At 42.1% G+C, this 23,965-nt stretch overlaps 2 protein-coding genes across 4 annotated transcripts in view; one reads left to right on the top strand and one right to left on the bottom strand.

The window, feature by feature from the left end:
* Positions 1–23,965, bottom strand: part of LOC147336810 (NACHT, LRR and PYD domains-containing protein 12-like) — a 220,092-nt gene that overhangs the window by 26,636 nt on the left and 169,491 nt on the right. The gene's annotated exons all lie outside the window — the stretch shown is intronic.
* Positions 10,466–23,965, top strand: part of LOC147336815 (protein AF-9-like) — a 34,529-nt gene continuing 21,029 nt past the window's right edge. For 2 of the 3 annotated variants that reach the window (XR_015128317.1, XM_086285582.1), the window contains exons 1-2: positions 17,584–17,737; positions 18,302–18,482. Coding sequence is in view for 2 of the 3 variants with exons in the window: in XM_086285582.1 (XP_086141708.1) it covers positions 17,726–17,737; positions 18,302–18,482 (193 nt within the window). In the remaining variant the exon portion in view is untranslated. Of the gene's footprint in view, positions 10,484–17,583; positions 17,738–18,301; positions 18,483–23,965 lie in introns of those variants that run through there. The other variant, XM_086285583.1, reaches the window with a different exon arrangement.

Here is a 23,965-nt window from a genome sequence, read left to right as displayed (position 1 = left end):
CTGCTGAAGAGAAGCACCCCCAGAGCATGATGCTGCCACCACCATATTTGACAGTGGGGATGGTGTGTTCAGAGTCATGTGCAGTGTTAGTTTTCCACACAGAGCATTTTGCATTTTGGTCTCATCTGACCAGAGCAGCTTCTTCCACATGTTTGCTGTGTCCCCCACATGGCTTGTGGCAACATGCAAACGGGACTTCTTATGGTTTTCTGTTAACAATGGCTTTCTTCTTGCCACTCTTCCATAAAGGCCAACTTTGTGCAGTTGTGATGGCATGCCACACATGGTAAGCTCCACACCTCACCACCCGTGATGGCGTGCACACATATTAACCTTGCAAGGTCAAAGTTCCGTTTTATGTTATATTAATACATCTTTTCTTTGTTTGAGTTACCTGGGGGTTGGCTTCTCCTCCTGTCTGGCAAAGGGCTGGGAGACCTGAAGGAGACCTGAAGTACCACTGACAGCCTAATTGGATTGCACCACATGCTTCATTGCCTGGGGGGTGTTTCATGATTGTTTAAATGTTTTGTATTAGTTGGTTATATGGCAGCCATCTTGTTTCCCCCGTGTGTGTCATTTGGTTTAGCTAAACCAGTATTTAAGTTCCCCTGTGTGTAGTGATGGCCAAATGAAGCTTTCTGAAGCACTGAAGCTTGTATTGAAAAACGGTTCATTATTCGAAGCTTTTCAACACAGTCCTCTCCGGTGACATCTGGTGGCGAATATTTTGAAGAGCAGCTTGAATCTGCAAAATAAAACGGACTGCTCAATTATCACTGCTCACTCAAGAGTGGAGTTCTCTCTGATATTGGGCCACCGTTCCGTTGCTTTGAACATGTAATTGGTTTTGTTTTCTCGATTGGGGGGCTGAAAAAATGTAATGCGTATTTGCGTAATACATTTTGATCAATAAACGTTCCCTATTTAAACATGCACTATGGTGGCCTTTATTTGCTCATAACTCCTTGATGTTGGTAAATACAATAAGTGAGCAATATATATAATATACATATGATAACACACAGCACATTATGGAGTATGCCCCTGCTGTGAAGTCCTGCCTCCATCTACTTGTCATTTAATCACTGGACAGCTGGACAGGTTCATACAAAATATTAGATGAGGCCAATTGTCCTATACATATTTTTGACCTAGGGGTGGGATTGATTGTGAACTGGAAAGGGAAAATGCTTAGGAAACTGAGTACGGCTGCATCGTTACTGATTTGTAGAATCATTTTGATTCGATACAGGATCCGATTCAATTTGATTGGAATCTGGAAAGTTTTGCCTCAGTCAGAAATATTACAATTCTGGTCATGTATCAGTATATATCCGGAATTTCGTATCTATTAAAAGAAAGCTGACACATGTGAGACTTAATTAGAGATGTAAACAGAGGGTTATGAAACCTGCAGCTGCAGAAGCCAGCGAAGAAAAAAAGAGGCAAACACAGCGCGGACCCGACGACGCACCAAAATCTGATTCTGACGCGTCGGGTCCGCGCTCTGTGTTCACGTTTGTATGCAGAATCCGTAAACCTGGGCCCTGTTTCAGGAAGCCGGTTTAGTGGAAAAACTGAGTAAGTATACCCTGAGTTAACGAAAACTCTGGGTTTTCGGTTTCACAAAGCGAGTTCAGCTGAAGCCTGAGTGAGTCACTATGACGACACACTCCGTGAAGCTAACCTGCCCCCTAGCAGGTTTACTACAACTAACCCTGACTGTCTCCGCCCCTTTGTCGGAAACCTGACAGTAGGAAGTGTCAGACATGGCGTGCCCCGTCCTTGAAGAGCCAGTAGATCGTGAAGCCCAAATTCTCCGCAGAGCTCTCCGCCGGGAGAGAGTGATCAGATCGCGTTTGGACATTTTATCATTTCCTGATGAGTTTCTGTGTGAACGTTACCGTTTCTCAGCACAATCTATAAGTTATTTGAATAACATCCTCAGGCCATATATTGCTCATGTGACACATCGCGGACATGCTCTCAGTTCTGTACATATTATTTGTATTGCACTTTGGTTTTTTGCAAACGGGAGCTTTCTGTATAATATTGGTGACGCTGAGCACGTTTTCAAGGCTACCGTCTGTCGGGCAGTCAGGAATGTTACAGTTGCACTGAAACGTCTCCTGTACTCGTGTGTGGTGTTCCCCGGTCATAGACCCACAAGATTTATCAAAGAGGGATGCCACAAAATTGCAGGTATCAGGATGACCAAAACTTAATTTATGATGTGGTGATACCTGGACTACTACTTAAATTTTACATTTATTTTCAGGGTTCCCAGGCGTGATTGGCTGTACAGATGGCACTCACATTCCAATCATTGCTCCTTCAGTAAATGAAGGAGACTATGTGAACAGGAAGTCTTTCCACAGCATTAATGTACAGGTACATAGTTCCCTGTAGCATTTCAAACTAACAAATTATTTCATTATAGTAATGGATGCTAATTTGTGTTCTCTGCACTGTGAAGATCATATATGATGCTGCCAACATTATCACAAATGTGGAAGCCAAGTGGCCAGGCTCTGTCCATGACTCACAAATATTCCGTGAATGTACACTGAGCACAAAATTTGGACATGGTGAGTTGAAAATACTTTAAAATATATAAAGACCAATTGCTTCAGGGACATTTGAACTGAAGTGTATCCTTCTGTCTTAGGAGAGTTCACTGGCTACTTGCTTGGTGATAGCGGGTATCCATGTTTACCCTATTTGCTTACCCCTTACTCTGACCCTGAACCGGGCCCACAGCAGCGATATAATCTGGCTAATTGCAGGACAAGAGCCAGAGTTGAAATGACTATCGGAATGCTTAAGGCCCGGTTCCAGTGCCTGCAAAGACTCAGGGTCACCCCAGAAAGGGCATGTGACATTATTGTGGCATGTGTGATTCTTCACAACATTGCCACAATTAGAGGAGAACACTGTCCTTCTGAACCAAACATCAGCAGTGATCCAAACCATGAACATCCTGACCCTCCCACGGACATACAAGATGGAAGAGCAGTCAGAGACACCATATGTCACAATCATTTCTTTTGACCCATCACCTCAACATGTTGAAAGAAGAATAAACAGATTTTTTGTTCAACTGGCTTTATTGGTCGCCTGTGTTTCCTGTACACAAAGTATTAAAAGATGTAAACCTCATAAAGTGTCTCTGTTGCTTCCTCCTCTGTAACAGCTGTCAATGTTTCTTCATTATTTTCCTGTAGTAAAGAAATAAACAACATTGCTGTTCTACTGTACACTCATATAATCTGTGGAGTATTACTCACAACTGCATGTTGGTCTGGCTCAACAGGAGGCTGCACCAGATGCAGTACACCATCACCATCAACTGATAGAATATGAGGTTTATACAGGTCACTTATAACTTACAAGGGACCAAATGGCAATTAACAAACATACCAAGCACCTTACACTTCATTGTCATTATGCTCTCAAAGACAACCAAGACTGAGGGAAGGCAAAATCAGTAGGAAAATAACTTCACTACAAAATAATTCATTATGGTAAAGAGTTTATCAAATGAATGAGCAGCACTGCAAAGGTGACTGTGAAGAAAGGATGTATGCACATCATGTATTATTTTGAATTTACCCCCTATGTAGGCACTTGTGTCTTGCGGGCTTATTGCCTCAGAGGATGTCCCCGCAGAGATGCCTTCGGCCACAGGGCGCCCACTGTTTTGGCTGAGGGCCAACTGCTCAGCCTCTGTGAGTGGTGGTGGTGGAGGACCCCCACCTGTTTTTCAGGCCTCCGCTTTTTTTCTGTTGGCTATAACGGGTCACATTTGAGCATACAGAGTAAGTGCTTACAGAAAGACAATTAATGTAGCCTCTAACTGCAATTGATTTACATGGGACAAACAGACCAAGCACTATGGCTCATAATACAATTACACCTCACCTGTTTGGACTATATTTTTATATTTCATTTTTACTTGCTGCCAGGAACGTTTGGGGCCTGTTGGGTTGCACCTGTGCTCACATCACATCACAAAATAAAATGTATAAAATAACAAATAAAATAACATATGATAAAATAACATGTTAAATGGGTGGAAATCCCTAGATCAATGTTTAAATTAACACTCACGCATTGACTCTGTCGGCTATGTTTTGCCATGCATGCTCCCTTTTTTTTGCAGCTGAGGCTGTGTTACTTTTTTTCTGCAAAATTTGCATGTTATCGGCATATGCTGCCATCAGAATTTCGGCCTCAATCGCTGTAAAATACATTGACCACGCCTTCTTTCCCTCCGTCTCCATGGTGACTCGCTTAATCTGTGCTCCACTAATCAGGGCTTTATGTATCCTCGTCCGCGCGCTTAACTTGGGGTTAAAGCAACTCCGCGTTGATTGAACTAATTGTTATCAGCCTTTCTGAAACCGAATATTCCGAGTTGGACAGTTCGGGGTTACTCAACCCTGCGTATCGTTTTTCACTCTGAGTTTTCTAAACCGGCTTCCTGAAACAGGGCCCTGCTCCCAGGTACTGTTTTAGCTGCATGGTGTTTGACGACATGTTGTGAGGTTTAACCTGAGATGCTGGCGTTTCAGGCATAATGATCCATGTCAGGTAGCCCTTTTGTTATTTACATTTAAAAAGAGGATTAGTGTTACTGTGTGCTGGCTGAGTCTGTTTCTTTTCTTAGAAATAGTTTCTCCTGCCCTGGAGAAAATCCACTTGCATGGAACAGAAGAGGCTGTGGAGTGCAGGAACTACACTGCAAGCTGGTAGATATGCAGGTATTCCTGGGTCCTTCAGACTATCACCCAAAAACAATAAACAAAATGATTTTCTAAACTGTAGCAATGTAATGTACGTATAGTGTCAAATACATTGTTGTAGTCTTCATCAGCTTTAATTCACATGGAAGTGTTCCTAAAGTCATATGCTGTAATGATATTTACATTATGAAAACATGATTTTGGACATTTCAGGTGTTTCACTTCGGCAGATAAAATGAATTGAGCAAAATCAACTCAAAATCCCGTGGATGATTCACTTCCTTATATCCGTTTGAATCAGGTACCGAAGCAGTTACGTGCGTAATGAAGCTTCGGACGTCACTGGTCACGTGACTTTTGCCAAACGAAGCAGGCCTCGATACAGTGCTTCTGAACCAGTGTGTTGTTTTTTTCGACACACGCTCCGAAGCGCCAGCTTCAAGCGGGCCATCACTACCAAATGAAGCTTTCTGAAGCCTGTATTGAAAAACGGTTCATTACTCGAAGCTTTTAAACACATGTCCTCTCTGGTGACATCTGGTGGCCAAAAATACAAAGAGCAGCTTGAATCCACAAAATAAAACCAACTGCTTCATAATGACTGCTCTCTCTACAGAGTGGAGTTCTGTCTGATATTGGGCCGCTGTTGCTTTGAACGTGTATTTTTTTTGGTGGTTTAAAAATGTGTTTTATTTGTTTAATAAATAGTTTTGACCAGTAAACTCTCCTTGTTTAAACATGCACCATGGTGTGGTCTTTCTTTGCTTGTGACTTCTTGATGTTGGTAAATACAATAATTGAAAAATACCACGTTACATATAATATATACATATAATAATGTACAACACATTATGGAGTATGCTTCTGCTGTGAGGTCCTGCCTCCATGCACTTATGCAATTAACAGCTAGACAGGTGTATTTATAAATAATATTATATCAGGGAAATTTTCCCAGACATATTTTTGACCTGGGGGTAGAATTGATTGTGAAATGGAAAAGAAAAATGCTTATGAAATTGCAAATTACAAACATGATGCATTTAAGGTAACCCTTTTTCATTTTTATTTAAAAAGAGAATTTGTTCTAGTGTGCGATGGCCGAACCTGTTCCTTTTCGTGGAGATAATTTCTCCTGCCTTAAGGAAAATCCCTTCACATGGCACAGAAGAGGCTGGAGTGCAGAGAAACTGGTAGAGATGCAGTTTTACAGTCTACCTGGGCCCCACAAACTATCAGCTAAAGAGAATAAAGAAATTCAATTGCTGCACATTTGGCAGACTAACATTTTCAGATTAATTAAACAATAAAATATATATTTTTACATTACATGTAAAGAGTCAAGTGGAAGTTTTTCTAAAGTTATTTAATGATATTTATATTATGGAAGCAGATTTTTGACATTTTACCTTTTTCCCATTTTCAGATATAATAAACACGCACAAAACAAAAGCAAACGGCCAGAACACAAAGCTGGAAAACCCACCCGATTGACCAAAATCCACTCAAAATACTCCCACACAACAGAACCTCCTCTATTCCTCGCTGGCTCCAAATCTCTCAGTAGAATGATCAGTGGTTCGCTATCTGTCACCATCAAAACACTCCACAAATCCCGCGAATGATTCACTTCCTTATAAACCATTGAATCAGATACCGAAGCAGTTAGGTTCTAACTGAAGCTTCGGACGTCCCCGATCACGTGACTCTGGCCAAACGAATCAAGCTTCGACACAGTGCTTCTGAAGCAGTGTGTTGATTTTTTTGACACACACACCGGAGCTTCAGCTTCAAGCGGGCCATCACTACCTGTGTGTCATTTCAGCAGGTCAGTTTGTCATATGGTTGTTTGAGGTTTTGTTAATTATTATCTTGAGTTTAGTCTATTGAGTTGACCTCTTTTATTGGTCTGCCTGTTTAAGTTTTGGCTTTGTTAAATATATTTTCATATTTTTGGGTCAATAAAACCCCTTTTTTGAATTAAAACCACCTGTGTCCTTTATGCTTTACTGCTTGGTCCCTGACAGCAGTGCACGACTAATAGTTGTCCTATGGACAGATTCCCCACCTGAGCTGTGGATCTCTGCAGCTCGTCCAGAGTCACCATGGGCCTCTTGGCTGCATTTCTGATCAGCGCTCTCCTTGTTCGGCCTGAGTTTAGGTGGACGGCCTTGTCTTGGTAGGTTTACAGTTGTGCCATACTCCTTCCATTTCTGAATGATCACTTGAACAGTGCTCCGTGGGATGTTCAAGGCTTGGGAAACCTTTTTGTAGCCTAAGCCTGCTTTAAATTTCTCAGTAACTTTATCCCTGACCTGTCTGCTGTGTTCTTTGGACTTCATGGTGTTGTTGCTCCCAATATTCTCTTAGACAACCTCTGAGGCCGTCACAGAGCAGCTGTATTTGTACTGACATTAGATTACACACAGGTGCACTCTGTTTAATCATTAGCACTCATCAGGCAACGTCTATGGGCAACTGACTGCACTCAGCCCAAAGGGGGCTGAATAATTACACACACCCCACTTTGCAGTTATTGATTTGTAACAAATGTTTGGAATCATGTATGATTTTCATTCCACTTCTCACGTGTGCACCACTGTGTGTTGGTCTTTCACCTGGAATTCCAATAAAATTGATTCATGTTTGTGGCTGAAATGTGACAAAATGTGGGAAAGTTCAAGGGGGCCGACTTTTGCAAACCACTGTATTGTACTTCCAGATTGGAGCCTTTGGATCATGTAACCTCTGTTTATATGATTTCATTACAAAGCTGGAGCTGTTCTATTAGCAAATTACTGGCAACCAAAAATCTCATGTTGCTCTGAACTGAGCAGCTCCTGGCAGACTGAAATGACGGCTTTGCAACTTAAACCACCCAAAAATCTAAACTAACATCTATCGCTGCTATTGGTGGATTGTGCTCACAGGCTGGTATTTGGGACACGCGGGTCCCTGGTTTTTAAACTCTAGGAGCCTCCTGGATGAAGAGAAGCTCCTCAGACTACATGACCTGGATGACCCCACAGATAAAAGCTCACATGTGTGTATGATGGACTAAAACACACTGTGAGCGCTCAGATGAAGTAGAAAGGTGCTGCTGATGTTCCAGCCCCGTCTCCAGACGCTCACAGTCAGTACAGGCTCTTCTTAGTCGTGCTGCGTACCTTATGAGTGCCGAGGTTTGGCAGGCTTGTGAGAACAGCGTGAGCCAGGACGGGATTCTTTTCTTTGGTCAGTTTGAACAAAAGAAGCAGCACGAAGGGTGGGACCTGCAGAGGGAAACACCCACATCAGCAAACACACCAACCAAACATTAAATGCACTTTGTCAGACCGTACAGAGGCTGCATCACTGACCTGTACGTGCACACAAACCGACAGCTTCACAGGATGTTCAGCATAAACAGATAGAGCAGGATTGAGTCTGCCCTTGTGATACTAAATGTGTGGTGCCCATCTTGTACTCTGCAGTCAGTTAAAGCTTCATAGATCACACATGAAGTCCTGACACTTTAGTATGAGACAGGTTACAAATAAGGAAACAGTGAGACAGCATCACGGTCCTTAGATACATCACGCTGCTGTGCAGTGTCACAGCTTAATTACCACCACACACCTAATGGCACTCCGAGCCTTAACTGTTGCAGAGCGACCGCTTCACCTGCACGGCCCGAGAGCGAGAGGGAGGGGCAAAGAAAATAAAGCTGAGCGATGACACGTTTAATGCTGTCGAGCCAAAAACATCACTTTGAATCAACATCACTGCAGTAAAGCATCATTAAGGTTCATAGTGGTTAGCTTCTGGCTTTTCCTGTAACAAAGACCTGCTGCTGCACGTTTAACATGACAAGTACGAGCGAGCAGAGATCTCCAGAGGACTCAAATATGCCAACAACCTTCAACCAGTGCATCCAAACACCAGTGTGTGCAGCACTCTGGGAGCAATTAGAGCAGAAGGTGAATCCTCTGGGGCCCGGTGCACGCTTGAGTAATGAGGGGTAAACTTCACACTTCATCTGCAGCTAGTGACTCCAACACGAGTCCAGAGAGAGGTCTGTCCCCTTAGAGCACTCCCTAACCTCTCCCTTTATACGGCAGCAGATCAGCAGCAATCACACAGCAGTGACAGCTTTTATCTTCCTGCTGATCTGAACCATTTCAAAGTCATGTGTTGGTGCCAAAACACCAGGTTATCAACATGTGTTTCCTGCTCTTAGAAAGACAAACACAAGCTAGCTGCCTCACATACAACATATCTGCATGTCAGAGGGAACAACATGCATTACTTTATATTCAGTCCACAGATTTAAGAGAACAGTTGTGTGGGTTATCTACCTGGCAGGGGTCGGCAGCAGCGACAGCCTGGCTTGCTTTCAAAGCCAGCTGGCAGATGTTTTCCTGACCCATGATGATGAGATAAGTCACAATCAGGACAAGAGAGGAGGACAGGCGCTGGCTGGACGACAGGGCGGAGCTGACCGCCAACAGCCAATCGGTCGCTGCTGCTGGATTGTTGGCCACTTTGCGCAGTACCGACAAATAGGGATGGGTATTGATAAGATTTTCACGATTCCGGTTCCATTTTCGATTCTTTATCGATTCTGTTTCAAAAAGGAGAACATTGAGGTCGATTAGCTCAGAACTTTGTTTTATATCTTCTCTTTGAACAAGATAGAAATTTAGGAGTAACATGGCCTTACAAACCCAACAGTGAGACCTTAAGAGATCCACAGCCTACGGCTCTTCAATGGGTGTCACAGGGTCCCCAGGAAAGAAAAATGTAAATGTAAAATAATAAAATAAATATTCTTCTGTAGCAATAACAAAGTGTAACATAAATTATTCTGTAGCAATTACACAAGAATATCCAGTAATGTCCCTACAATTAAACACATTCACTTACCGAAAATGTGTGCAAGCCTTTGACCACAAACTGAGTCACTGCTCGGTGACGTTCATCTGTCCTGGCCTGAAAGGAGACGCTACCGGCAGACTGCAGCGAGAACTGCCAGCGTCTGAGCCAGACTCTGTCTCTCTCATCATGGTCACTAAATGCACAGTGATGGCAGGTTTGTAATAAGGCAGATCGCGCTAACATAATATGCACTGTTAGTTGATTATTTACCTGCCGCATTAACGGGCGAGGACGTGCAAACGTTACCGCTGCTGCTGGGTTGAGATTCACGAGTCCGGAGCGGAATTAAAAACACGACATTCATTTAAAGTTATCGTGTGTTATAATATATATAATATATAATATATATAATATATTATATATATAATATAAAGATCTTCCTCTCAAACAAATATTCCCAAATGTTTGTCCCAAACAAAGGAAACCAAGATTACCCTTCAGCCATCCACCCACTAACTAAACAACACTTTGGTTTTCTTACATATTTTAATAAGAATTTATGCTTCTTGATGTTATGCAAACGGAATATTTTGCACAAATAGAAATTCTCTTTGAGTTGGACTGAATGAATTTCACTTAACCTGATAATAATATTGATAATAATAACAATTATTTATTACATATACTAAACAATGAGGGGATGAGCAGCATCAGTAAACACATATTGTTTTTGAATACTATTAATATACTAACACAGTAACCCAAGCCCCTCCCCAAACACACCCAGTCCCACCCACCTGCTGTTACCATAACGATAAGCCAGGCTGTACTGTCCACCTGCTACCAGCAGCCTGTTTACTGGCTCCCAAAAACAGGAACAGGTAAGTCAGCACCTGTTCATCTTATCAACAGCTTATTTACTACAATATGTAGAACAGAGTCACTGACCAGTCAGAGCAGCGTGACAGTGCACACACACACACACACACACACACACACACACACACACACACACACACACACACACACACATCACTGCACTTTAAATCTGAACACTTTCAAACGTGTCACCAACATGAAGAAGACGTTCCAACAGCATAAAGAAAGCCTTCATTATATTTGAGGTGATGCTGAAAATAAGCTCAGTCCTGTTTCATGGCTGTGAATGGTTTGAAAGTCTGAAACCAAACAGTGCCAGCGGTTTCTACAGGATGTTGCCTATACAGCAAACAATACAGGCTGTGCTGTAATGCTAGGTCTGCACTAGCAATACAAGCCAGAACAATGCATGAGCACGATGCTTTAGAAATGACACCACGGAGGCTTTGCTGTGCAACACTCAGACTGCACGAGCCCGACGGGCCTGACGGGCCGCGGCTTTTTGGGAGAGCACTCAGCGGCACAGTGGCAGCCTGTGATTGCTGTGGTGGAGCCCTGAGGTCATCACAGTCGGGGCTTTGATGGGCAGAGCTTTGACTTTTCTGTGTAAGTACATGAGATTTATGGCAGTTACTTTTCATTTTGATATGTTCTCGTTTATTCTTGTGTTAGTTTATAGAAATGCTTTAGTCACTCTGGGGTCACCACAGCAGGAAGCTCCATTTGTTTCATATGGCAGCTTTTATTTTTTAAAGCTTCTTATTTGCCTTTAAAAAGTGACTTTGTCACTTCCTGAGCCAACGTGTTACCATGACACTAAGGAGGCACACTGGGAATACTGGGAATACAGTTTTAGACCTGAGGCATCATCTGCAAAGGATTTTCATCAAGGTATTAAAAACAATCTTTATATTTAAAATGAATCTGTCCAATAAATGTGGTGAGAGCATTAAAATATTTATGAGAAATGAAAGCAATACTTTTGTTAAAGCTTCAAATCTGTACTTGAATCATGATTTAAACTGTGGTTGTGAACAGGGAATAAAATGATGTAATGAGGTGATGTTGCTCCTCCTCACCTCAGAGACATGTGATCAGTCTGGATGAAACTTTATATAAACTTACATGACGTGTACATTGTTGTTTCCAAATGCATTTTGCTAAACTATTTTAGTACTGTGGCAGTGTGTTGTCATGTATATCTATTAATAAGTGTTCAAACAGAGATGCTAACAGTGCCTGATTACGTCATCTTATATAACAAATATGTAGCTTTCAAAGAGAACACATGGTGATAGATGATGAAGTCTCCCAGCAGCCCTCCTACTGCAGTGTTACTGGGATACGGCTCAGAGACACCTGATCCAGTTCTAACAATAAGCTTTAGAGAAAAAACACAAAAACTAAATGGGGAGTCTCATGAATCCAAGCTGGGAGCTGGTCCACAGGAGACGGGCCACTGAGAGACAGCTGAAGGCACTGCCTCCTATTCTACCTAGCAACAACAAATAAGGCTGCAGTCTGAGGAGGGAGTGCTCTATCAGTATAACTTTGTACTACAAGCTTTTTAAGAGACGACAGAGGCTGATTATTCGAGGCCTCGTCTGTCAGAAGGAGGACTTTAAATCTTGGATTTAACAGGGAGTCAGTGAAGAGGAGCTAATATGTGACAGATATGCTCTCTTTCTACTTCCTGTTGGTACTCGTGCTGCAGCGTTTCAGCTTAACTGGAGGCTTTGAGGCTTTTCATAAGATAAGATAAGATAAGATAACCTTTATTAGTCCCACACGTGGGAAATTTGTTTTGTCACAGCAGGAAGTGGACAGTGCAAAAGTTATGAGGCAAAAATTAGAATACAATAAGAATAAATACAGTACACAACTGTACAGAATAGAATAAAATAAAATAAATATACAATAAGATAAAAATAGAATACAAATACAAATACTATATACAACTGAGTAAAATACAACGATGACAGAAAGGATTATTGCATATGTATGGATGTGTGTGCTTGATCATTTAAAGTCTTTATTATGGAGTCTGACAGCAGTGGGGAGGAAAGACCTGCGAAATCTCTCCGTCCCACACCGTGGGTGCCGCAGTCTCCCACTGAAGGAGCTGCTCATGGCACTTGTCTGATAACACTGACTCACAATCATGCAGCTAGAATCACTCTCAGCTTAGTTCACAGACCTACGTGGTTGTTTGTGCACACTGAATGATATATTCTGCTCAAAGATGGCTCCTCACAGCTTCACTGGAGGCCACGATGATGCTGTTTCTAAGAGTTTTAGGGCCGAGCACAACAGCCTCTGTCTGGATTTAGAAGCAGGAAATTAGAGGTCACCAGGTCTTTTAGGTCTCTGTGATCAACAAATCACAACAACAGTCACGTGAAGGCACAGACCACGAAGTACAGAGAAAATCCCACTAACCGCTCAACCCCAATGAGCAAGGCCTCGGCCACAGCAGGAAGGAAAATCTCCCTTTTAGCCGAAACAGACTGGAGGACGGGCAGACGTCTGACCGACTGGTGGAGAGGGAGGGACTCACATGGTGGATACTCATCTCTCACAGACGGTGAGAGGACAAAGACAAAAGTGTCACCTCATATCAGGCGGCACCTCCAGGGCTGAAAACTGAAACCTGTGCAGAAGTGCCAAAAACTGCAATTCCCCTAACGGCCCCTGGAGCCTGCATCCAAAAGTGAGACAACCCCAACAGCCCCCTATATGAGCACTGTCACAGTTTACAGCTGTAGCTTTTTACCAGGCCTCACCTCTGCCCATCCAAGTGACCCACCTGTATCACACACACTGTGAAGCTGAGCAGTGTGTCACTATGAAAGCTCTGCTTCTTCCATGGTTTATATACACATGCTGTGTGGATCTGTGTCTGAAGGAGCACAATACATTGGGACGCACACTCATTGTGTCCCAAGTGTCACTTTCAAACTATAAAATACAAAAATAAAATCAGCAGCGTTGCTCTGTTGGTCTCTAAGAGGACATCAGGCTAACATCTACTGTTATTAAATTAGTGAAACACACCATGATGAGCTGCACTCACACTGATACAGCCACATAGTACGTGACAGCTCAAATAATTAATCAGGAGTAATCCCCCAGATATATAACAACGCTCAATCTGGAAATGGCAAAGCCGACCACCCAAGACAGAGCAGCATGTTTGTTTCCTGCGGTGCGCAGCTCGTCCTGGTGTTTCCTACATTTCCCACAGGCCAAAGCGCTTCACCACGAAGCTTCCGTACACACGAGGCCATCCACAGTTATCTGGTGATCGTAATACGGAGAAAACTAACTGTAAAGTCGTCCGGACACAACTTAGCGCTGAACAGGACCTGCTAATAGCAGCTTAGCATCACCACAAGCTAATGCTAACGTTATACAGCTGACGGCAGGTTCACTGTAACAGATACGCGGCTGTAACTGTAACTGCAGCAGGCTAAGAAAGACTAACGAAGCTCAGTTAAAGTTATGCATGCTGTTCAAAAAACTTTACCTCCTCCAAATCTCATGAACCCATACTTTACTCATAATGCAACATAGAAAACAAATGAGCTCATTGTGAATTTGGTGGCAGCAACATCCCAAAAAGCTTGCAGCATGGCCATGTTTCCAACATCACCTCTACTTTCAACAACCATCCATAAACACCTGGGAACTGAGGAGACCAGGTGCTGGACTTTTGGGAGAGCATCATTTTTGTCTGATATAAGGGACAGAGCTGCTCAACAGTCCTGCGGCTTTTCCTCTCGTGATGTCACAAATATCATCAAATATCTGGTTCAGGACTTGCGGTCTTCCACTACAAAGCCCTGCTGTAGTGTGCAGCTTAGCAACATCCTCCATAAACATGTAAAAGACATCATCTCCATGGGAGCATGTTGCTCCAAAACCTGTGTATATAATTCAGTCTTGGTTCCTTTCCAAATGTGCAAGGTGCCAATTCCATAGGCACTGATCTAATGCCAACCATCAGAGATGCAGCCTTTTTAAACACTGATAACAAACTTCAGCTCAGACCATTTGGATATGTCAGTGTTCACAGGCAGAACGTGCAGGTGTTCCTAAACCCATGCAGTGATTTCCATGACAGCGTGCCACCTGAGTAACAGAAGATCATGTTGGTTTTCAGATCTTTACTAGATTTACCCAGTAAAGATTTTACACTGCAGAACATTATTCTGATATTGTGCCACAGTTTGTAGATGGGTAAACCAATGAGAGCCCTGTTCTTCCAGTATGCTCCTTTTATACACAATTAAATGACTTCCCTATGGCCAGATAAGCGAATGAGTTGCAAAATATTCCTGTCCCTCCAACTTCTCTGGGTTTTTCTTGTCCCCGTCCCACCTTTAGAAAGATGAGGTGATGCCCTTAAATTCAAGATCAACTAATACTTTTCACAAAGTAGTAAAATCTTTCATTTTAAATATTTTTGAACATTAATTTAAATTAATAACTGTTGCCTGAATGTACAGTTTCCATTTCGTGAATACCATGTTTCATATGCATAGCCTTCTGCTGATATTATTCCTGGTAAATCTCTCAAAGATACCTTTCTGGTCATCTCCCCTTTCCTTCATGTTATCAGCTTTTGCTTTGGATACCTGAACACTTGAAGGCAGCCTGTGTCTTCCACTGTTATATAATTACAGCCACATTTCTAAAATACAAGTCGTTACTGAGGTTTTCCAAAAACCTGCTTCTTCAACTGGTTAAGGAACCCTGCACCTTGCATCAGTTCTAATCTAGTTTCTCTCAGAGTCACAGCACTAAAACACCATCCATCCATCCATCCATCCTCTTAACCTCTCCTCCAACTTAGGAACCTGTGGTGTCACGAACCCATCCCACCTGTCATGGGTACCTCTTGACCTGCCACTAGTCCATCACTGAGAGACAGAACCACACACTCATATTCACACTATGGTCAATTAAATTTAGGGCCCTTGGATTGTGGGAGAAAACAGGAATACAGCCCCCCGCTGACAGGCGTTAATACCAGGAACAGGTTTTTTGCAGGAAGGCACCAGTGTGTAAATCACTGTGCCTGCTGAAACTCCAAAACAATATTCTTGAGTAATGGTAAGGTGATTAATGCCATTCTAACAAACAGAATAGTGAACTGAGATTATAGTTATAGTGATGCTCTCACATAGTTTTCATCATTCTTATCTCACAAACACTTCAAAATTCATATAAATAACTACAGGGCTTACTCCACTCCTATGGGATCCCACAAGGGTCAATCCTCAGACTAACTCAGCTTTCATTGTATGTTAATTAAGGGTAACTGGACACATTCAGTGGGAAGAATATGCAGCAGTCCTATACTGTACTATGTACCAGTAATAATTAGATGTAATTTCATTTCCTTCTATCTCCATCCATTTATCCATTTCCTATTGACTATGATTCACACCACTGCTTTAATGTTAATATGTTTGCAAGAAGGATCTGTAACAGTTTATGGTTGAATATACATATTTCTATACTGTGTGATGCGATATGTAGACCTCTCTGTGATGTGTTAAGAGTTTCAGAAATGTGTTTTAAATAGTGCTATACAATAATGATGGTTATTTATTGTTGTTATTATATGACACTTTAAGCCAATTCTCTGGAGTACACTGAAGGCTAGTTTGTATAAGAGGGTTTTTCATAGACTTTCTTATTATTTTGTCCAAATTTGGGCGTTATTATGCAGTATAGTAAAAAACCTTTTTAGTAACATATATGCACAGAAAAGGGGAAACTGGAGTTCACTGAATTACTTCTTTTCGTTAGCCTGGAACAATCAGATTATCATTTTAAACTCCAGTTCGAGCGACTTTGAACGTTACATTTAATTGTTTTAAGGCAGAAACATCAGGTTTCCTTTGGGACCTGAACGTAGCGTTCTTACGGGAGGTTGCCGGTAGTTGATTGGAGATCTGTGGATCTGTTGTTCTCTTATTGGTTCTTTGCATCTCGTGCTCTTTCTGAGGCCTCAAGCGGGTACGCCAAGCCGCGCGTGCGCTGTGCCTCTTAAAGCGATCCGGTTTGTTGAACGTAACAAAGACCGTAACGGAAGTGACCGCGTTTCATGCTCAAAATAAAATACTGGATAATTTTTGGAAAAAGTGCACCGTAGTTAGCAGTCATTAAAATGAATTTAAAGATAAATAATGACGCTGTAGTGATAATTAATATTAAATATTATTAATTAATAATTACTATTAATATTGAGTATTAATATAATTATTAATTATTAATATTAAATGATTTCCCCTCGGGATCAATAAAGTATTCTGATTCTGATTAATATCACAATAGCTACACGATCTTTTACTTTCTTAACAAATTGGTTTAAAGTCATGGCAAACAGACTTAACATCCAGTAAGTGTGTGAAGATATTCTCTTTGCTGCTGAAGTCCTTTAAAGACTTTATAGACTGTAAATCTCAATCCAGTATCAGTGCTGGGAACCACAGACACGCAGTAAGAGAACAGAGACTCCAGTGAAGGCACTCCTACATTCCTTACTAATACTGCACAGTGAAAACATGCAATTCAACTAAAATAGAGCTTCAGTACCAGCAAGACTTGTCGAATGCACGGACAGCTTCAGGAAACACAAAAAGGAACCTACAGTCATAAAATTAGAGAAGCATAGCTTAGTTTTAATCCTGGCAGAGTGCAGAAGTCTTTGGAGCTGCATTAACAGCTTAATGTTGGAAGTAAATGTCTGTGCAGCTGGATTGCTGGCAACGGTATAAAAAAAAAAGTAATTTACTAATTAAAATGATTCATTCTGGGTCATGCATATACAGGTTAAAATCATACACGCCAGGATTATAAACAGCTGTGTGTATATATGCTAACAACAAAGTCGAAAAGTAGTTAAGAAACCTGAATCTTTTCAAACACACGTGGAGATTGTCTGAAAGACAAAACAAAAGAAAGACAAATCTAAAGAAATATATATAAGGAGAATGTTAGGTATGTGGGGACCTGGAGTGCATCTTTACCGCAAGTGTTTTACTTTGAAAAGCCCCAAAGCGGATACTGTCCACGTCATTACAGACGCTTTACAGCCGGCGAACCTTTCAAAGTCTTGGGTCTGAGTTGAGTCCCTAAGAAACCATGTCGGCCGTCATAGGCAAACTGCACTCACCTCTCATTTAATATAAAACGAAGTCTCCATGAAATAACAGGAAGGCTCGGCCTCAGCTATGGCCAGCTCGGTAAGTAGCTGCTCACGGTGCTTTGCTGTTCCCGGCTCGGGTTTAAACACTATACGCGTGGACATTTATGGCACACCGGAGGGGTCCGTGGGTTTTTCTGCAACAAGGGTTTTCGGGCTGTACTGCTACTTAGCGCGCCGCTACCACATGAAATAATAGAGATGTTAAATTCCCCTCAGAGACAGACAGAGGAAAATCTTTCGGGAGAAACCCCCAAATCGTTTTGGCTAATGCGCCGATAGAGTGTTGGAGAGCGGCTGTAGTCAGTGAGAGGAGTCGCTGGGCCGGTAACGCAGACATGCCAACTTTGTTGAGAAGTTTGCTCTTTATTCTTACGATGTTACGGTTTAACAGTTGTGTAACGTTAGCTCAGGAAACAAAGCGCAGGACACACGAAGGTTGAAGCTCGTCGTGTGTAAGCGTGTACCTGTTGCTTCAGCTGAGAGGAAACAGACGTTGTTGGACAGCAGCAGACTGCAGTGTTTCAGGAACAAACACCTGCATGAAACATGGACCCGTGACCCGTCTTTAGTAACGCTAACCCTGCGTCTTTGTGCTCTGCAGGGTGCTGTGCAGGTGAAACTGGAACTTGGTCATCGTGCCCAGGTCAGAAAGAAACCCACGGTGGAAGGGTTCACCCACGACTGGATGGTGTTTGTGCGAGGACCAGAGCACAGCAACATCCAGCACTTTGTGGAGAAAGTGGTTTTTCATCTGCACGAAAGCTTCCCGAAACCAAAGCGAGGTGAGGAGAGCTGCCCTGGTGCTTTGTGTAGAGGTTAAGGGCTTCACATCTGTAATTGATCAAACACACACACACACACACACACACACACACACATATATGTATATATGTGTGTGTGTGTGTGTGTGTATATATGTATACTTTTAATGTGTGTTGTTTCTTCATGTGCGTGCATTTATTTCACACCTGTAGTGCAGCGTTTGCAGAGTCAGGTTCTCACTTAAAGTCCTTTCTGTCTTGTTGTCTGTGTAATGTTACGTCCTGGTGTCGTTTCACTTTTCATGTTTTGACACCAATAATCACATAAATAACAACAGACAACACAAATTAGTGAGTGAAGAGGTGCAGGCTGGTGCTTCGGCTTATTATAATACAGTAATAACAATGATGGCAATAATCATATAATCAGGTGAAGTATGTGTCTACATGCATCTTTTTTATTTATAGCAGCAGTAGTAATTAGTATAACATTAGTAGTAGCTGTAATAGACACAATAATATTACTACATACAAAACTTTATTTAAGTATAAATAGTTTAGTGTGTCATACATTCATTTATGAATTTCCAAACGTTTCCCAGACCAGTACAAACCAGTGTAAACAACTAACCTTGGAGAAGCCCACAGTTAACCTTCAGACTGTCCACCCAGTGTTCATCACATAGCTCCACAGACAGTAAGGATGATCAGTAATGTTGAACTTATTTAGCTCATACAGCCCACCTTTATCCTGGGCCAGATCAGTGAAACTCCCCTTTGTGTCAGTGCAAAGAAGTTAGACTCCGAGGTATCTTAAAATAAGGAAAACAGGACGTCTCAACTTTTCTACATGATAAAGAAAGAAATCTGTCAGCGTGACTCTTTGGAATTAAATTCTAAGAAAATGTCTCAGATAAATTAGTAAAGTTCTGGTAGCTCACTTACTGACCTATAAATCTAAAACTGGACATTTTTAATTTACACAGTTATCAGATTTAACTGTTTCTCTGTTGTTTTATTATATTAGTGTAGTATCAGTGCCCTTTATCTATCGGAAAAAGCTGTAAAATGTAGAGAAAAATGCCAAGTTTACGCCTTCACAGTGTTTACAGCTGTCCAGTGGGTCAGACTGAAGTCTTTGCTAGACCGATCCTGGTCCCCGGGCCTTATGTTTGACACCCCTGATCTAAAACAATACTGGTGGCCACACAGATACTACTACTACTACTACTACTACTACTACTACTACTACTACTAATAATAATGATGATCATAATAATAATAATGAAATTATTAGAAAAATTGGTCTGTAATCAAACCAAAACTGTATGATATAATCTTATATAATATAAGTATAAGTAATATATAGTCTTCTAAATGTATTTAACTTTGTTATCTTATCCTGTACTCATCCTAAATACATAACACGTACTTTGTCTAAATTTTTTAATCATTATTTTTATTTTAGGAAACAAATGAGAGACTTTATTCAGACTAAAGTTGGGCGATATGTAAAAATTTTCCAACCGACAATCATCAGTCCAATAATCGGCGATGGGCGATAAATTCGTGCGTCCACAGACTTTTTGATTGCAGAGCAATGTAATCAGTGTAGTACGAGCAAAGTACTCAAACTCGACTAACTTGCATGAGCATGCACGTGTCCACCATCCGGCTGAGTATGCTCAGCCTATCGGCGATAGTCGAAATATTCATCCAGTCGCCCGACCCCAATTCAAACTCATTTTAATTATGTTCTTCTTCTACAATAATTCAGTCATGTAGATGGTAAAGCGTTGTTTGTTTGCGCCCATTGTTCATTAGTAGATCCTGAAATATATTTTACCGCAATAATCTGTAATGAAATTATGTAAAATAAATAAAACCTTTAAGCTTCAATAGTTATTTTGTTAAAGCTAACATATAACTGGGAAAATTTGTTGAAAAATGAACAAGTTAATGTTTTGAAGGTACAACTTCTTCACCACGTGTTGTTGCAGGAGGGGGTCAGAATCGACCCTGTGGTGTCAGTACTGAGTTTGAAATTGTAGTATCCTGACAACCTGTTCAGCAGTGGCAGACATCATCTGCTTGGAGTGACACACAGTTGAGTTTTTAGAGGAGTACAAGTACAAGATTAACTGTTAATGAAACACGGCACCCAGCTGACACAGCCCTACACACTAGAGCCACTGTGGAAAAGAAGGCTTAGTGTGGTAATATGGAAATCCACCACTGACGGGTGAGGTGATGGTGCTGGTCATCTCTTCATCAATGCACCTGTTGGTGAGTGGCATAGATCAGGGAGCATGTGAAGGTTTTCTCTTTAATAGCAGGAAACATGAGCAAGCATAAGGGTTTAAGATTGTGTTACTGCATCTCTAAACCTTCAGCTCCTATGGGATGTTCCCAGGCTGCACTGGTCAGTATCTATCAAAAGTGATCTAATGAAGGTAGGGTTAGTGTTAGTAAACCAGTGGGGTGCAAAGACTGACCTGTGTGTGCCAGTCCAACAGGTGACTTACTGAAGCTCACACTGGTGAAAAGGTTGATGCTGGTTCTGATAGAAACGTGTCAGAACACACAGCGTGTCGCAGTTTGTTGCACATGGAGCTGCACAGCAGTAAGGATGTCCACGCTGACCCCCGTCTACTGCCAAAAGGGTCACCAGTGGACACCTGAGCATCAGGACAGGATGATGGAGAAGTGGGAGAAGGTGCCTTCTTTGAGTAGCACAAACTGGGACAAGTCTAAGGTGTTGAGTTGGGCTTCAGATTCCACAGATATCAGTTCAGTCGAGCATCTGTGGGGCGTGTTGGACAAACAAGTCCAGTCCAAGGAGGCCTTGCCTCACAGCTTACATGACTTCCAGGATCTGCTGCTCCAGTTTAATCTGCCCCCCGATGGCTCACTGACTGGCCTATAATTCATTTTTGACATTTTCATTTAAACTGTTCTCAAACTGAACTTTATACCTGAGTGTTTCCTAGTTTTACACTAGTTGGTTAGTCTAATGTTTTCCTTGTTTAATCAACTAAGAGATCAGTCACCAGCACATGTTGTTGCACCTGGACGTTGTGTGCTTCGCACAAAGATCTGAGCTCAGCTGTTTTTCTTGACATGGTTCCTTTCCAGTTTAACTGAAACAGCCACACAAGCTCCACCTACACACTGAAATAAAACGGAGACATTTAAAGACGTCACGAGCAGATATTAAAATTACAAACTGAAGTGAGGACTAACAGTTTGCTTTAATGGCAGCAGGTCGTGTGCTGATTTATACGATAACCTTTGCAGCAGTATTTACTACAGATGGTTATAAACTGTAGCCTTGGAAACCAGAGGGTTTGGAGGTGGGGGGGACTAAATGGACGTGGACGTCCTTTTAACATGTCTCCATTTCACTTGGCTTGTCAAATGAAATATAAGCTTTGTATGTCCACCTGGACATATCTGGGGTCTGTCGGGACGCCAAAAAATGTAGAAGGTGCTGAACATCAGTCCTGTAGCTCTGCTGCTGTTTACAGTTGTCAGCTGGTCTTTATTGGCTTGTGTAGCAATACCAAACCAAACTAGGTCCACTGATAAGATCTCAGATCCTAAGTGCTCTCAATATAGTCTTCTTCATATGTCAGCACATCAGTGTTTTCTTATCAATCCAAACATCGAAGGGAGTCAGAGCGAGAACGCCAAAAGATGGCGCATGTCTAACTTCTTCTCACTCTCCAAACGATTGGGTGTGTAGCTCGGAGAAGCTCCCCGAGTCGGCGAGTAAAGCCGCCGTTGCGCTTCATCATTGCTGCTGTTTAGTTAGCAGGCCAGCATGGAGGTGTTTCCATGGTGACAGCCAAATGGCAAAGCTGTCTGAACAAATGGAGGTAAAGACGTTGTTAGGAAGCAGCGAAGGCGGTGCTGTTTTTGGCAGCAGAGGCTCGTGCTGCTTAAGCACCTCATTTGGATTCTGTAGTGCCGTTTAATCTACAGATGGAGGGAATCTCTTCAGAGGTGTTTGATATTTCAGAGAATTGTCACTTTTATGGAAAGTTGGAAGATAAAAAAAATGGTTCATCTCCCTGAAAACTGCGTGAAACGTGTAGTTTGTAACGTGGAGGAAAAATAAATAAGCTCTGAGAAACTGAAGGGCTTCGGGATTTTGCCGGTATTGTTCCTTGATTCCTCAAAAATGCTTCCCACTCATGAAGGTGAAACACAAAGAAAGCTCCAGGCTGGCTGCTGTTGTTTACAAGAAAGCATGGGGTTAGGAGGAGGTGCCGATAAACAAGGCGGCCACCTCCAAGGAACAGGAACTGGGCTGTAAATGCCAACTCTTCCTCGGTTCAATCAATGAAAGGAAGTTTGAGGAAGTGGTTTATTGAAGCTTGATTTATTTGGGGTGTCTGTTGAAAGCTCTTTCACTCCTCTCAGTTGGCCTTACCATAAAACATTTGTCTTTCTTTACAGTCCCTCCCCACAACAAAGCTCCGAGGCCTGAGTCAGGACTCGCTCTGAGACTCGTGGCCTGCTGGTGGAGTTTTATTAGGGCCTGAAACCTGTGAAAGCCTATGCATTCATTTATTATTACTTGTTAACCTTTTTGACATGAATATATCCATAAGTCTGAATAATAAGTCATTGTTGTAGCCATACTCTCCATACTGGGACGTTATATCCAGTACATGATAGCTAGTAAGCAGATGTAGTGCAGCATGTCTTACCTCGTGAGGTAACAGGAGGCCAATAGTTTCAGGAAGTACTGGTGCACACCTGAAGCCCACCTCTGATGGTGGTGTAGTTTGGTTTCCACGTGCGTAGATTGTCTGTTGGATCTTTACCCTAAAATATGAAGCACATTAAATCGACTGCGCGTTGGTGCTGTACAAATAAACCACTCTTCTTCTTCGTCTTCTTCGTCTTCTTCTTCTTCTTGTGGCTGCTTCGTTTGAGGGTGCAGCAGATCACCCACCTCAATCACACCCTGCATATCCTTTATTCCCCCCCATGGAAAACATTAATATCGAGGAGCAGCACCGACTGGAGCTGATGTGACCAACCTGCTGTCTCTTTCTGCTGTTCACTTTTTCTCGATGGTTCTCGTAATGTTAGATTCGTTCTAACACTGGTTTGGCAGCTTTTATTGGACGTAAAGAATCATAATGTGCTCCATTATTACTTCCTTCTTCATCGGACTCATCAGTTACACGTCTGAGGAGCTACTTTCGTTATCATTATTATGATATGCAGATGTTGTCATAAATCAGATCTGAGTGTTCTCTGCTGTGATTTCAGTTTACGACTCTGAAGGTTCATCCAAACTTCGTAAACGGTCCTTCTCAGGCATGTTCGAGTTGTCCTACATCGTCTGCATCATGTTTGCTCTTCATCAAACACGTTGATGATGTTGACGCTAATAAAATCAGATCAAATAATAGGAAATTGATCAACCTTTTGCAAGAATTAAAGTTTGCCACCCCGGAGCTCACTGAGCATCCAACACTTCTGTGGTG

Source organism: Aulonocara sp. 'chitande type north' Nkhata Bay, linkage group LG3 (genome assembly GCF_057382095.1).
Source record: "Aulonocara sp. 'chitande type north' Nkhata Bay isolate Kocher_YH1m ecotype deep benthic linkage group LG3, A_spYH_male_GT1.1, whole genome shotgun sequence".
NCBI classification, from domain to species: domain Eukaryota; kingdom Metazoa; phylum Chordata; class Actinopteri; order Cichliformes; family Cichlidae; genus Aulonocara; species Aulonocara sp. 'chitande type north' Nkhata Bay.
The sequence above is the reverse complement of the archived record's forward strand: the minus strand, read 5'-3'. Positions and strand labels throughout refer to the sequence as shown.